At 35.8% G+C, this 16,764-nt stretch overlaps 2 protein-coding genes across 2 annotated transcripts; both read right to left on the reverse strand.

Moving 5' to 3' along the window:
- Nucleotides 1-762: 762 nt before the first annotated feature.
- On the reverse strand, nucleotides 763-3,161 carry LOC107592892 (IgGFc-binding protein-like). Its single transcript, XM_016282471.1, has 3 exons — nucleotides 3,097-3,161; nucleotides 1,654-2,859; nucleotides 763-1,484 (listed from the first exon to the last, which is right to left on the reverse strand). The coding sequence occupies exons 1-3, from the start codon at nucleotides 3,134-3,136 to the stop codon at nucleotides 1,048-1,050; spliced, it is 1,683 nt and encodes a 560-aa protein (XP_016137957.1). The 5' UTR covers nucleotides 3,137-3,161; the 3' UTR covers nucleotides 763-1,047.
- Nucleotides 3,162-5,605: 2,444 nt separating this feature from the next.
- Nucleotides 5,606-12,133, reverse strand: LOC107592573 (IgGFc-binding protein-like). Its single transcript, XM_016282106.1, has 4 exons — nucleotides 12,079-12,133; nucleotides 9,452-9,551; nucleotides 7,327-8,535; nucleotides 5,606-6,093 (listed from the first exon to the last, which is right to left on the reverse strand). The coding sequence occupies exons 1-4, from the start codon at nucleotides 12,082-12,084 to the stop codon at nucleotides 5,606-5,608; spliced, it is 1,803 nt and encodes a 600-aa protein (XP_016137592.1). The 5' UTR covers nucleotides 12,085-12,133.
- Between the last annotated feature and the right edge of the window lie 4,631 nt (nucleotides 12,134-16,764).

The raw sequence follows: 16,764 nt of genomic DNA on the forward strand, positions 1-16,764 counted from the left end.
TAATAACACAATGCATGATCATCTTAAACTTATATCTCAATCTGTTACAGTTTAAAAGTAAATGCACATTGTTCTTAAAAGAGGCATCTTTGCCCATCTTACCCTAATATTTTACTGGGGCTCGTGTCCCAGTAAAAAGGGTCTAGTGACACCACTGATCATAGCATCCGTACCACTGAAACACTGCAAAAGGACAAAATCTTGATCTTCACTATACAGCCATCAGTAGCCTAAATGTACAGTATGTCATATAGTTGTTTTGCATGCATATTTATAAAGTAGCTTTCCAACAGATTAGTGCTTTTATAAATACCCACATCTATCCTGCCTTGGTTAATGAGAATTTGCATTTAGGAGGATGCATAATTTGCACAAAAAGCACTCAACACTGCCTCCAGTGAAGAATATTTTATCAAAACATGATGTGTTATACAAGGGAACATAAAGGTGGCATATTTGCATGCTACTGGTGAAATTTCCTGTTTTATGAAAGCTAATTTTTTCATTTAATCAACAGATATCTTTAAATCTTATAGTTTTCAAAAGTTATAGGCCTAAATGTAGATGGTTTGGGGTCAAGCATACAGAACAATGTGACAGCAATGAAAATAAATACTTAAGGCACAAATAAGGACTGCATGCATAAAAAATACAATGCATTATATCTCATGATTGACACTAAATGTTATACTTTATACAATTTTATTTTGTTATATACACAATTTGTTATATACAACCCTTTAAAGTTGTACGTTGATTATAATATTTTGTTCATTTTATTAATGATATACATTTTAATGTTAATGTGGCATTCATAACTTCCAGATCTAATTCCTGCTTCCATTTGAGTCAATGTCTAAGCTAAGTTGAAAAACAGTTGAATTCAAAATGCCTCTATACATTTATGGTATCAACACAATTGCTTCATATAACCTTAACTTTATATAATTTTATCATGTATATAAAATAAATCTAACAGCTCAGATATGCAGGTGGTTATGCAAATATGAACTTAATGAACCTAAAGAATAGCATTACTAACAAGCACTAAACGTACATTTCCAACAATTGTTGTGAAGGATTGAGGTATGCTGGCCTTTTGTAGCAGACTGGCTTCTTTTCATCACAGCAGCGTGCACTGTGCCATTTGAAATCATTTTTAGGGTCAAGGGACACTGAAGTACATAAGCCCTTCAAAACAGCCAGTGGATGCGCCTCATCCCAGTTAATGTAATTCACAGAGATTGGGGGCTCATACTCCTCCTGCCAGTACCAGTCTGTAGTTAGTAAACTGCGCCGGAGACCAATCCAGCCATCCCCATCCTCCTTGGTCAGGTTATCAGCCATGTCCTTAAGGACAGATTTAGTTATAGGACAGGCAAACTGATTTCCATTATTCATGCAGTACTCACGAGACTTTTTCCAATTCAGAGGGTCCTTTCCAATTGCAAATGCTCCAGGAACTAACACACAGCCATGAAGATCTGAATGCATGAACAAATGAACAGATTTTTACCTTTTGCCTTCCACCAGCCATTCAAAATTGAATTGAGAATGTCTATTAGAAATGACAGACACACAGACGGACAGAAGGACAGACAGACATACAGATAGACAGATAGATAGAGATTCGTTTCAAATGAGATCTTTTACCTGGTTTTTCATTGATTGGTATAGCCGGGCCTCCAAACATTACTTTTGCAGACATATGTTCCAGCATATAAACGCCAATCCTTGATGTTGGATGCCAGATTGTGGCAATTTGATCTTGCATAGTTACAACAGCCGAAGAGTAGTTTGTGCCAGCGATTTCAGTCCAGTCAGATGCTGAGAGCAAACCACTATGTGTGTGCACATCATCTTTACTGTCTGTTTCAGCGATCACCAATACCTTGCCATTTGTTGAAGAAAATTGCAGCAGGAAGCAAGCAAAAAACATGGTTTCTGGGATCAACTCCACAATGACGCCCGGACTGAAAAGCCTGAGGGACACTCGCTCTGTTGCATTTACCAGCTGGGATTTCTGCAGGTCTGAAAATGGCAGAAGCGTTGAGGGAGTAGCCTGTAGCTGGTTACCATTGTGAAATAGCGAGGACGTGTTTTCTGACAGCATAAGTAACTTGGTCTCGGAATTGCTGAAGATGGAAGGTACGATAAAGCTCCGACCCTGAAACTTTGAGGGAAGAATCTGATTTATTACCATGTTACAGTTACAGCTCTGAGTCTCTACACATGGGTGGGTCAATATCACAGCGATTTCTTTGCTCGATTTGACCCTCAAAACAGAACCGTTGGTCTGAAGCTGGACCAGCTGGTAGGAATCCATACTGAACGTCTCTTGTTCGTGAGTACCTGATGTTGATGTTTGCTTGACTATAGTGACATCGTTTTGACTGTCCACCGCATTGATAATGAGTAACTTGAATGAGCTGTATCTCATGGTTGTACTGACAAGCCTAGGTAGGTCGAAAAATTCAAGATACTCTGGGTAATCCAGCAAAGGGATCAAATAGTTTGTGCCGAGATTTACCGTTGGCTGGACGACATAGGACTGGGTGCTGCCTGCCCGCTGATTTATAGAAACCACTGTGATGTTTTTGTCACTGGTAATTCTGACAGATAAAATCGAGGAGCCTAGTTGATTTATTTCAGCAGACATTGGAAACACAACACTCGTGGTCTGCCCTGACTTTGGAATTAGTTGGTCTTTCTGTGTGTTTTTGTAGAAGACTTTGATGTTAGTGTTGTCATGAAGGGCCGTGACCTTTAGACGTTTAATGGTACCAGACGGATAGAAGAAACCAATGTTCTCTGGAAAGGCAGTGATGAAGTTGTCTCCATAGCCCACCACTGTAAGACCTTAAATAAAAGTGTTCACTGAACATGAGCATGAGATCACTCACACATCAATTTGACAATGGCTATATTGCATCCCAGATCACTTGCAGCTCTAAAACATTTTTCAGGTGGAACAACAATACTGCCCACAAAAACTGCCCAATTTGGGAGAAACCATTAGTTATCATTAGTTACATTTACATTTATTTGTTTTTATCCAAACTGCTGTCATAGATATAGTAAAAGTTATTCCCTTACCTTGGTGAAACATTGATGCGAGGAGCAGAAAGACAAGCATGATTGTGGATTTAACTTGCTCTGGGCACTAGTAGTGAAAGAACAGTCAAAAACCACATGGAAATAAATGATTGCTAAATATGTTATGGTACACGCTAATTTGTATAGATGAATGTTTTAATTACATGTAACACAGAAAACCATCATAAAGCAACTAATTCGAACAAAGTAATTTAGACTGATGACAAAAAAGATTTTCTGAAGCCTTAGAATGTCAGAAATGTCTTGTAAAGATATCTAAAGATAAAAAACTAAAAAAAAATCAGCCAAGACACACAAGGATTTTTCACATTTTAAAAACTTCTCAGCGCTAGGCAACTATGTATATATATTCTTTGCAGAAATTGTACACCGTTTAAAGGACACATTTCAGAACAGTGCAGCTCTAAAACATTTTTCAGGTGGAACAACAATACTGCCCACAAAAACTGCCCAATTTGGGAGAAACCATTAGTTATCATTAGTTACATTTACATTTATTTGTTTTTATCCAAACTGCTGTCATAGATATAGTAAAAGTTATTCCCTTACCTTGGTGAAACATTGATGCGAGGAGCAGAAAGACAAGCATGATTGTGGATTTAACTTGCTCTGGGCACTAGTAGTGAAAGAACAGTCAAAAACCACATGGAAATAAATTATTGCTAAATATGTTATGGTACACGTTAATTTGTATAGATTAATGTTTTAATTACATGTAACACAGAAAACCATCATAAAGCAACTAATTCGAACAAAGTAATTTAGACTGATGACAAAAAAGATTTTCTGAAGCCTTAGAATGTCAGAAATGTCTTGTAAAGATATCTAAAGATAAAAAACTAAAAAAAATCAGCCAAGACACACAAGGATTTTTCACATTTTAAAAACTTCTCAGCGCTAGGCAACTATGTATATATATTCTTTGCAGAAATTGTACACCGTTTAAAGGACACATTTCAGAACAGCAATTATCCACAGAAGTCATCTGCTATGCTGACCTTAACACCTCTAACTACAACAAAATCTCTTACCTGATGTCTTGGTCAGTACTCTTCTTCTCTCTAAAAATCACCTCTTTGGCTTTATTTTAGTTTAGAAACATTTGACTTTCAAAATGCTTGATTTTCTCTCAGATTTGCATAGGATCCTGGCTAAACAAAAGACTTCAGTACATGATTTGCTATAATGACATTCACCATGCAAAATTCTGCTGTTCAGCGCTAGGCAACTATGTATATATATTCTTTGCAGAAATTGTACACCGTTTAAAGGACACATTTCAGAACAGCAATTATCCACAGAAGTCATCTGCTATGCTGACCTTAACACCTCTAACTACAACAAAATCTCTTACCTGATGTCTTGGTCAGTACTCTTCTTCTCTCTAAAAATCACCTCTTTGGCTTTATTTTAGTTTAGAAACATTTGACTTTCAAAATGCTTGATTTTCTCTCAGATTTGCATGGGATCCTGGCTAAACAAAAGACTTCAGTACATGATTTGCTACTACAATTCCTACTAATAAAACACCATACTGTACATCAAACAGATTTGCTCAAAGTGTTTAAAATCATGTTTTCAATTGTTATTGCAACCATTTTGCCATAGGTATTTAGTGCATTACCACAGCCAAATGTAACTGATGAAAAGTGATGAAAACAAGACAGCAGAGTACAAGTTCACTAACATGTGATGCTCAGGTCACATCTATGATGAACACACGCATTAAATAAAACACAAACTAGTCCCATATGGATAGGATGCAATAAAGGTGAATACTTACAACAGATTATGAATTTGAACATTTATTGAAAACAGCTGAATCTGTAAAGCAGCACAAGTGATCCAAAATTACAAGCAAAACCACATTTATAATTCAGTAAAATGCTAACTGTTGCCTGGTTTTGTCTATAGGTGTCTGTGATTAAAAGGCTACAACCCCTGATTTGCCTAAACGACATCACAGAATGGAGGCGATGGTGAGCTATAAGAGTCAACCATAATGCACCAGAATCAAGCCTAATAGGCTTGAAGGTGTCTATAGTGACTTTTAAGAGCACTGTGATCTTGTGACATATGCTTGTATTCACCTACAACAGGAGCTGATTTCACTTTATTTGCCTTCACTTTAGATCACCATGCATTACATTAGACATTAAAGTTTTGATAGTTGTCATATTTGAGAGCATATTCAGTTTTGGTTTGTGCAATAACAGTATGTGATGCCATTATATATAGCTTATATATATATATATATATATATATATATATACACTTTTATTGTGTTTTCAGAAGATCCATATATTTTTAAATGTTAATATTGCTTTACATTATGCACATAAAACAACAAAAAATACTATAAAGTAACAGCTCTGTAATAGACAGTTAGCTTTTCTATAATTAAGCAATTAGATTAATTTTACTAAGAATCATGATTAAACTTTTGTAATATGATTTATTATTGCAGTTACTAACTTCAAATAAAAGGTCAAGAATTTGGACATGAAGGACAGACCTTTGGGTAAGTAATTCTAAAATGATCATATAGTGTATTAAAGGTCATATCACTGAAGTATTTGGCCTGTTTGTAGCAGATGGGCCCAAGCTTAGAGCAACAGGACACACTCTTCCAGGAAAACTCCTTGTTGGTGTCTTGGGACACAGCAGCGCACAAAGCTTTCCAGGGCATATCTGGATGCCCATCGGCCCACTTCGTGAAGCTCACGCTGGATTCGCTGTCATTGCCTTTCTGCCAGTACCACTCTGACGTGAACAGACTGCGCCGCAGACCGATCCAGAGATACCCGGGGCCTCTGCTGTTTTGCAGAAAGTTGGTCATCTCTTTTTGGGCCGTTTCGCTGCTTGGTGTGCTCAGCTGGTAAGATATATTTAAGCAGTAATGATGGGACTCGGGCCATGTCATGACATCAGTAGTGGTCTTATAATATGCAGAATCTGCCACACAGCCATCACGATCTGTGAGCACACAAGCATACGTTGACACATTTACAGTCTGCACTGTGAATTTTGATTTCATTCACATTTTAATGTAACTTCAAGTAGGATGATGTGATGTATATTAGTCAGCATGAAATCCAAATGAATTTAAAAATTATTCTTGGTCTTGTATGATTCATCTGTCTATGTTACTGCAAAGAAAATGTGTTACATGTTCATAAGGAAATGTCAGGAAGAGATTTTTTTAAACATACATTTTCTGAGCTAGTCATTTCCATACAATAACAGTGGACGCTGATTTTTGCGGTCAAACTCTAAAAATGACTAAATTATTTGTATACACTACTGTTCAAAAGTTTGGGGTCAGTAAGATTTTTTTTAATGTTTTAAAAAAAAAAAAGTCACTTATGCACACCAAGGCAGTATTTACAGTATTTGATCAAAATACAGTAAAATATACAGTAATATTATTACTTAAAATAACTGTTTTCTAATGTAATATATTTTAAAATGTAATTTATTCCTATCATGACAAAGCTGAATTTTCATCAGCCATTACTTTGTCTTCAGTGTCACATGATCCTTCAGAAATTATTCTGATATGCTGATTTGTTGGTCAAGAAACATTTCTTATTGAAAACAGCTATGCCATTTAATATTTTTGTCGAAACTGTGATGCATTTTTGTTTTAGAATTCTTTAAAGAATTGAAAATTCAAAAGAACAGCATTTTGTTTTAAATAGTTATTTTTTTATAACAATGTAAATGTGTTTACCGTTACTTTTTTAAATCAATTTAATGCATCCTTGCTGAGTAAAAGCATGGATTCCTTTAATAAAATACCAGTTTTACACTGTAGTGTATAGTAGTAGTATTATTTTATGCATTATAAATGAATATAATTATATAAAACATATTGCAATTGAAACCAATTTCATGTCATGTGCCATTCAGACATATGATACTATCCTAATTTAGCAAATCCAATCATAATTCAATCAATTCCTGATTTCATAAACCACATGATATTGCATCAAAACATATTGCAATTGAAACCAATTTCATGTCATGTGCCATTCAGACATATACTATCCTAATTTAGCAAATCCAATCATAATTCAATCAATTCCTGATTTCATAAACCACATGATATTGCATTCTTCCTAAAATGGGAGTAAAAAAAGGTTATAAGTATAATTTGATGTTGCCTTTAGTTTACTCTTGGATAATAAAAAAAAGGTATAATTTTACCTGGTTCATCATTTAAAATGACAGCTGGGCTTCCGTAAGGAATTCCACCCTCCATCTTCTCAAACATGTACACTCCGATCTTGGAGGTTGGATGCCAGATGACATGCGTGCCACTAAGCGACACAGATATCGAAGAGTAGTTTGAATAGGGAATGGGTTTCCAGTCAGTGAATTGAAGTAATTTGCCATCTATATACACATAGTTCTTACGGGATGTTTCAGCTATGATAACGGCCTCACCTTCTGTCGAGTTCATCTGAACCAGGTAACAAGCGGCGAACATGGTTTCTGGAATGAGTTCTAAGACGAAGCCTGGACTAATAAGTCTGATGGACACCATATTTGATGCACTGATTATCTGAGACGCACTCTTGAGTTCCGGGAAGGGAATTAGCTCTGAAGAATTGGACTGCTGAGTTTTTATATTCACGCCTTTGAGCCTCACTTTCGTTGTGTTAGTCACTTGCAGCCAAGCTGTATTCAGGTTCTTCACCGACGGCACAACAAACGTGTCACCCCACAGATTTCGGGGGAGAACGTGGCTCACCACCATATTGCAATCACATCCTGTAGTTTCTACGCACGGGTGGGTTAACAGCACAGCCATAGTGCCAAAAGAGTCCAATTGAATCTCCGAACCGTTAGTTTGGAACTGGTAAAGTTCGTAAGGCCTGAGCGTAATATTAAATGCTTTTGGACCATCCGGGCTGATACTTTGGACGGTGATTAAGTTAATGGAGTTCTCAGCATTGATAATGATCAGCCTGAAAGAATTGTATCTCCAGTTGTCTGGAGCTAACTGATCTGACATATTGTACAAGGATGCCATCATCTGATTGTAATTGATAAATGGGATTGAATACCACTTTCCGAGATTTTTTACAGGTTGAACAACATTAGACTGCAAGCTGTCCCCAAGCTGACTGAGCCAAAGCACCACGATCTTTTGGGTGCTGTTGACTCTGACAAAAAGAGGGGAGTTTGTGAACTGATATTGCTCGATGTACTTGGGAAAATGCACAATCTTAGACTGCCCAGATTGTAGTTTATCATAAAACACATTTGTGTAGTTGATGGTGATTGAGACGAGGGTGTTGTCGTAGAAAGCAGTAATTTGGAGCATGTTGGAGGACTCCTGTGGATGGTAGTAAGCAGTGTTTTCTGGGAATGCCGTGATGAAGTGTCTTCCATAGCTCTCCAATGACAGCCCTATCAAATCATCAGTTTAAAAATATGAATTTTATACAGATGTAGATATTCTCAGTAGAGTATATATATTCTAAAATAACATTCCCACAGTGTGAGCCTAAGGTCTAGTTTCTCTTGTATCACTCTGCACTCTTTCTTCCCAAAAAACTTAGACTCAGATCAATATGTCATGCCCACTGATTTGCTAAGCAGCTTACGATCTTTTGGGTGCTGTTGACTCTGACAAAAAGAGGGGAGTTTGTGAACTGATATTGCTCGATGTACTTGGGAAAATGCACAATCTTAGACTGCCCAGATTGTAGTTTATCATAAAACACATTTGTGTAGTTGATGGTGATTGAGACGAGGGTGTTGTCGTAGAAAGCAGTAATTTGGAGCATGTTGGAGGACTCCTGTGGATGGTAGTAAGCAGTGTTTTCTGGGAATGCCGTGATGAAGTGTCTTCCATAGCTTTCCAATGACAGCCCTATCAAATCATCAGTTTAAAAATATGAATTTTATACAGATGTAGATATTCTCAGTAGAGTATATATATTCTGAAATAACATTCCCACAGTGTGAGCCTAAGGTCTAGTTTCTCTTGTATCACTCTGCACTCTTTCTTCCCAAAAAACTTAGACTCAGATCAATATGTCATGCCCACTGATTTGCTAAGCAGCTGTGTAACAGGTTAGAGAATGTACAGTCAGTCAGTTTAATAGCAAAATAAACTCAAAACAGGGTGAAGACCTGACCATCTTGTCAATGGCTAGCTGACTGTATACACTACCCTTCACATGCAGTTTTTTTGTAGTAAAATACAGAACAATTTGTGTAATGACGCATAAAACAACAATAAAACCAATGAGCTTTATATATTCAGTGATTACATCAACTTTGTACGTGTGCAATTGTGCAAATGTGAAAGATGATTTACCCGAGCAAACCAATGACATGAAGATAAGATGAAACAGCATCACGGTCACTCTGTGGTTTCCAGGACAGTTGGTTTGAGCAGCTACTGGTGTTCGACCAAGCTAGAAAAAAAGAGATGGATAAATCTGATACATAAAACTGGTATTTTTTTGTCTTTTATTGCTCCTGTGCTGAAAAAGCTGCCTGATATGGTTTGTTTGTCTGGTTTGTTTTGTTTTGGAAGACCAAACAAACCAGATTTTCAAATGTTTTCATTGTTGTTTTCCAGCAGAGATAATAATTATGTCTGAAATTGAAAGAGTAAAATAAAAGAGTACATAAACGAGTTTAAGAGGAATATAAAGCTGTGAAGCTGTGCAGTTCTTACGTGAATTCGTTATTTATTTTTGATTCAGTCATAATAAATAATATAATTGACTCAAACAAAACTGATTAATGTCAATGTTACATTTATAAGTGCTATAAAAGTGAACATGGATTATGAAGTCACAAACATAACCCATGCATAATTGTCAAGTTTATCATTAACTTCTTGACACAGCCAGAGTTAAACTTCTTAGTTCAAAATGTTCCTAAATGTGTAGTTCCAATACTAAATCAGACAAAAATTATTCCTGAATTCCCATAGTGCATTTTCAACAACAACAGACAGATCATAAACATACTCATGTAGTACAGTATTAACATATTCTGTTATGTAAACCTGATGACTTACCTGATGCTTCAAGATCACAGGTCTTCCACTCTCTGAGCAAAGTAATCTTCTTTTATGTGTTTTTCCAACAACAGGCCCATTTTGCATTCAAAACACATTTAGTGCCTCCACGCAAGTTTGCATAATGAGCTGGTGACATTACTATTAGTCATATAACACTTGCTATATATTCTCACAGCACAGTCATCACTCAATTCCTCACTCCTCTACACTCTTAGAGAAAAAAAGGTACAAAAGCTGTCACTGAGGAGGTATCTTTTCCATTTAGGTACCAAATACCATTTAGGTACCAAGGTACTTATGAGATTAAGGTACCAATATACATCTTTTAGGGGTAAAAAAAAAAAAAAATTGGTAACACAGCTGTATTTTTGAAAAGGTACCACCTCAGTGTCAGCTTTTGTACCTTTTTTTGTCTGAGAGTGTATTGTAAGTCGCTTTGAATGAAATTGTCTGCTAAGTGCATAAATGTAAATGTAAAGGAGAAACAATGCATGTACAAGGTTTGCGGTCTGAAAGTTTATTTGGAAAAAGAAAAACTTCCTACACAATGCTATGCACATGGATTTTAAGATATGTTTTAATGTATCGTGAAATCATTCTTTTTTGAAAGTATATATATCTACATTTTGGAAATATAAAGTGCTAATAACAATAAAAAGTAATGTTTCTAGATAAACAGTGTGAACATTGTGAATAAGATCATAAGATAAGGCTGCATACAGTATTCATGGTTATAATAGTACACTCTTAAAAATAAAGGTGCTTCACGATGCCATAGAAGAACCTTTTTGTCTAAATGGTTCCATAAAGAACCTTTAACATCTGAAGAACCTTTCTGTTTCACAAAAGGTTCTTTGTGGTGAAAGAAGGTTCTTCAGATTACAAAAAGGTAAGAAAGAGATGGTTCTTTAAAGAACCTTTGACTGAATGGTTCTTTGTGGAACCAAAAATGGTTCTTCTATGGCATCGCTTGAAGAACCTTTTGAAGCACCTTTATTTTTAAAAGTGTAATGCGAACTTTCTGGAGGTATTTGTGACAAAACAACTTCACGTCTACTTATATGTAATTTGACATCTTTATTCTGTCTTATTTATTAACATAAACTAGACTTATATTGGTTTAACACTTGTGCTGTGCTGAAGACCAGTCAAAAATGACCAACCTTTAAAATATTGCTTGTAAATCTATCGTTAAGCTATATTATCACCAAAACCTGAATTCAATCTTTTGTCAACTTGTTTTTTCTTTTAATTAGAACAGATTCTTAGTTTCTTTTTGGAACCGATTGATCGTAGGCTTTAAGTTTATGCACCTCCACATTACTTGTGGATAATTTTGGCAATATTCACAGATCAGTGAGGCCTATGTAAGTCGCTTTGAATTAAATTGTGATCGATCAGTTCCAAAAACTGATTTTCAGGAAAAGCAAAATCCTCTCTGGGTCAAAATGACTGCAACACAACATGAGGGTTTAATGAGGTTTGTATATTAACAATATATAATTTAATGTATACAGCTATAAATCGTAAACTATAAAGAAACAAAAATGTCATCCTCTTTTTTTTTTAACCTTAAACTTCTGGCAACTTGTTTTCCCTGGCCAGTTTGTATTATTAAGCTTAATTTCCTGGAACATTAGAATTACTAGCTGTCTCATTTGAGATCAGAAAGTACTGAGCCCTTGTGTAGCAGATAGACTTCAATTGAGTACAACAGTGCGTAGTTTCCCAATGGAAATCCATGCTTGGGTTTGGGAATACTGAAGCACACATGCCCTTCACAGCATCACCTGACTCCCCGGTTCCCCACCGAGTGTATGGCAAGTTGTGTGAGCTGTTACCTTTCTGCCGGTACCATTCTAACGTCATCAGACTGCGACGCACACCGATCCAGAGCCTCTCATTCATACCTTCATTATTCAGAATGTTGGTCATCTCCGCTTGGGCCTCTTCATTACTGGGACTGAATAACTCGTCACTCATGAGCTTACAGTACTGATGGGATTCAGGCCAGGTTTGAGGTGTGATGATGATGTCAAACTTAGAAGGAACAAACGCACAGCCTAAAGGGTCTAAATGCACACAAACACAACACTAATGTTTGAGTAAGTACATAAGTATAGAATTATCATACACTCTTAACAATAAAGGTTCCAAAAAGTTTTTTTGTAATGATGCCACAGAAGAACCATTTTTGGATCCCCAAAGAACCTTTCAGTGAAGACTTCTGAAAAGAACACTTAAAAATTCAGGTTCTTCATTGGTATCTGTGGTTCCATGAACCTTTGTCTTCCAAGGAACATTTCCATTGTACAAGTGTATTTATAGTGAAAAAAATTAATTATACTATTAAAATGTTCTTCACACTAAGAAAAAAAATGGTTCTTTTAAGACCTCGTCACTGAAAAGTTCTTTGGGGAACCCAAAATGGTTCTTATATGGTATCGCTGTGAAGTGCTCCCACTTTTGGAACCATTATTTTTAAGAGTGAACCATTTTTTCTTTGTTACATTAAAAAAATTATTTATGGAACCATAGAGGCCAATAAAGAATCTTTATTTTTAAGAGTGTAGTTGCCACACTCAGTAACTAAAAGATTTAAAGACAAAAAATCGAATACAAATGTGTGTTTTTTTTAAGTTTGCTTCAAAAAATTTGTTCAATTCTTTCATAAATTAGAATATTTTTTTTTTTACAGTTTACTTCTCCAAATTCCTATATCCTCATATTTTTGCTTTAATTCCAGAGTAAACAAGTGAACACAATAAAACCACACAAGTACACATTCAGGATAGTGTTAACTTATGGCAGATTTATTTTTTTTTAAGTTTGCTTCAAAAAAATTTGTTCAATTCTTTCATAAATTAGAATATTTTTTTTTTTTACAGTTTACTTCTCCAAATTCCTATATCATCATATTTTTGCTTTAATTCCAGAGTAAACAAGTGAACACAATAAAACCACACAAGTACACATTCAGGATAGTGTTAACTTATGGCAGATTTTAACCAAAAGGATAACTTTACTTATTTGACAAATGTACTTTTAAAAAGTAAATATCAGATCAGGGCATGTTGTCACATATTATTTTATCTTTCATACACTTTATTAATTACAGTTTCTGTTAGCAAAAACAATGGTTGGATATGTTTGTAGGTTATGTTGTACTTTTTGTTGCTGATTAATTATTTTACTGCTAAAATTGTGCAAAAATATCTCGGTTCTATTAATGGGAGGTTTACATTGTGACAACATGCATTGCTACTGGGTCAACGTTCAATGAGCTATGAACTTTTTCCTTGCAATAACAGTGGAAAGATAACAGGGTGTGTGTACAGAAATTGACTTAAAAAATAAATAAATCCAACTTTAGAAATAGTAATGTAATAACTAGGACCAATTTCCCCCTACTTAAAGGGACAGTTCACTCAAAAATGAAAATTGTCATCATTTACTTACCCTCATTTCATTCCATGTTCTGTATGACTTTCTTTCTTCTGTGGACCATAACTAAAATCTATATTTTGAAGAACTGTTTTTGTCCTTACAATGAAAAATGCTTTAGTGTTTGTTGTCTGTAAAATGAAAGTCAGTGGGGTCCAATGTTGTTTTGTCCCCCACTGACTTTCATTATATGGACAACAAACATTAAAGCATTTTTTAAATATATAAAAAGTCATAGAGGTTTGACATGAGGGAATGTAAACACACTCTTAAAAATAAAGATTTCAAACGCATTGTTTCCACAGCAATGCCATAGACCCATTTTGGGTTGGGTTGAACCTTTCAACCTTTCTTAAAAGAACCATTTTTTCTTAATGTGAAGAACATTTTAATACTCTAAAGAACCCTTTTTCCACTATAAAGAACCTTTTGCCTGTTGAACGTGTCCATGGATGTTAACGGTTCTTTATGGAACCATCAATGCCAATAAAGAAACTTTATTTCTAAGAGTGTAATGACAGAATTTTCATTTTTGGATGAACTATCTCTATGAAGCAATTCATGCACTTATGTTGATGTTAGCATAATACACTACATAATACAAAAAGAACAATTATGAATATAGCTGACATCACCATCCCCCTCTAAAAAAGCAACCATCAACAGATATACTGTACTTCTTACCTGGCTTTGCACTTAAAGATATAGCCGGGCCTCCATACACATTTGTGCTCTTCTCAAACACGTACACGGCGATCTTTGTGGATGGATGCCAAATGATGTGTGTGCCATCAAGAGACACTGACACCGATGAGTACACTGAATTGGCGATGGGACTCCATTTAGTAGATAAAAGCAAATCATTATCTATATACACACTATCCCTGTAGTATGTTTCTGCTATGATTAAGGCCTTGGCATCTGTCGAGCTGACAGGCACTAGGTAGCACGCAGAGAACCTATATTGGGAGATCGGTTCAATGATGATGCCGCTTGGACTGACAAGCCTGAGGGAAACAGGATTCGATGTGTTGATGAACTGGGATCCTAACTGCAGAGATGGAAGCGACAGTAGTTTTGAGGAATAGGCATCCACAGTGCTCGATTCTAGATCCCCGCCATTGGCACTGGTTTTCATTGAGGACGTCACATGTAGCCAAAAGTAGCTGGTGTTGAGTATTGAGGGTACAACAAATCTGCTATCCCACTGAGCGTCGGGATAAAGTTGGTTCAGCACCATGTTGCATCTGCATTCTTCCATCTCTACACATGGATGGGTCAGCATTACAGCCACTCTATAATCAGAATAAATCTCAGTTTCTGTCCCGTCAGTTTGAAGCTGGAGAGCGGTGAACGGATCGAGCATGTAAATCTCGTCTGTAGACCTTTTTACAATTCTGACATTATTAATCTGATCTTCTCCGTTGATAATAACCAGCCTGAAGGAGCTGTATCTCTTGCTGACATTTCTTGCCGATTGATAAAAAGTATTGATCATCTGCCTGTAATTCAGCAAGGGGATGGTATAAATTGTACCAAGATTTTTCTGAGGCTGAATGACATTAGTTTGCACACTGTATGCTTTCTTGCTGATTGATTGCACCACGATGCGCTTCGTGCTGCTGATTCTGACAGTCTGAGAAGTTTCACCGAATTGGTATTCCTCAATATCCACTGGCAAGGTCACAGTTACAGGCTTTCCTGCTGGCAGTGTGTTTGTGTATGTCAACTGCCCTGAGATGAAGACTTCCACCACAGTGTTGGGAAGGACAGCGGTGATATTGAGAGAGTTCACTGGACTAAGTGGATAGTAGAAGGCTATGTTCTCTGGGAATATTGTGATGAAGCTATCTCCAAGGCTGTCCCATGAATGACCTGTTAAACCAAGAGTTATTAATATCATGCCGACAGAACATGCCTTTTATTAGGCCTCAAGAGGACTAAAACAGCAATATATGAAGAATGGCTCTATTTAGAAAGCACTAATGATGCATTTCTTACCTTGGCCAGTTATTGCCATAATCAGAAGAATAGTCAGCATGATTTCTGTCCTGATTTTAGTCAGTGGTCTGAAAGAGAGAGAGAGAGAGAGAGAGAAAAAACATATGACCCTGTGTGTCAGTCATATTAAATCATTCGTTTGATATTTTGCAATACACCATTTTCACACTGCTTGTTTTATAGCTTTGTAAATCAATAGTGTGAGAGCTACTGGAGCACTTGTTTTTATATTAGCATATATTTGCTGCAGTGAAACAACGGAGTGTACTTAGAAATGTAAAAAACAAAGGCAACAGTTTGCAGTTTGCATCCGAAGCGGAGTGCCTAAAACCCCCTTAGCTGTTATAAATTCACTGTAAACCATGGCTTCACGGGTTTATTGCTTTTATAAAACAGTTATTCCATATACGTAGTAAGGTTTCACAAAATAAAACAGAGCAAATAAAGTGTAATGATATTAATAAAAACATTATTCTTCCACCAAACAATGTAGTTCCTCAGAATCAGTTGCGGTCGCAACAAAGTGGTTGCCGAGCAACACACAAACGTAAACAAAGGTGTATGCTTGTAGAGTAATTTACAACAGCTTCGAACGCGGATCAGCCAATCAGAATCAAGGACCGGAACTACCCGTTTTATTAAATTAAATTAAGAATGTTATTTTAAATTGTATCAACTTAAAAAGTTTACTTTTTAAAAAATGTACAACGTAAAAAATTGTTCTCTTTATTTGGCTTTAAATAATGTGATTAATCTAATGAAGTGTACAAAGCATATTGACAATACATGAACACCTATGAGAGAAAAAACATGTACTCACTCATATGAACTCACAAAACTTACCTTTTAAGACAAGAGTAATCTTTTTAAAATGTAAATAATGCAACCATATAATTATTCATTAAATGAAACCTTACTTTTACTTTATACAAAAATGTCTTTAGTATTCATGAAGATTGTTTTAAGCACTGTTATTAATGAGAATGCACTAATAAATAATTATTCATGTAAATAAAACAATTTTCTTAAATATTCATGAAGATTGTTTATAAGCACTGCCAATAATAAGAATGAACTAATAAATATCCTACTTTGAAATTTTTCAATAATATAAACTAGTTACCCCCCCCCCCCAACAAAAAACTCCCTAT

Source organism: Sinocyclocheilus grahami, unplaced genomic scaffold, assembly GCF_001515645.1.
Source record: "Sinocyclocheilus grahami isolate Dianchi unplaced genomic scaffold, SAMN03320097.WGS_v1.1 scaffold9.1, whole genome shotgun sequence".
Lineage (NCBI taxonomy): Eukaryota > Metazoa > Chordata > Actinopteri > Cypriniformes > Cyprinidae > Sinocyclocheilus > Sinocyclocheilus grahami.

Bases quoted from the DNA above. Each gene is read 5' to 3' on its own strand.
- LOC107592573 (XM_016282106.1), bottom strand. The intron at 8,536-9,451 runs GTAAATCATCTT...ATGATTTGATAG, and splicing joins CATGTCATTGGTTTGCTCGG to GGCTGTCATTGGAGAGCTAT. The intron at 6,094-7,326 runs GTAAAATTATAC...GTGTGCTCACAG, and splicing joins CATTTTAAATGATGAACCAG to ATCGTGATGGCTGTGTGGCA.
- LOC107592892 (XM_016282471.1), bottom strand. From the start codon at position 3,136: ATGCTTGTCTTTCTGCTCCTCGCATCAATGTTTCACCAAG. The intron at 2,860-3,096 runs GTAAGGGAATAA...CTTTTATTTAAG, and splicing joins CGCATCAATGTTTCACCAAG to GTCTTACAGTGGTGGGCTAT. The intron at 1,485-1,653 runs GTAAAAGATCTC...TCATGCATTCAG, and splicing joins ACCAATCAATGAAAAACCAG to ATCTTCATGGCTGTGTGTTA.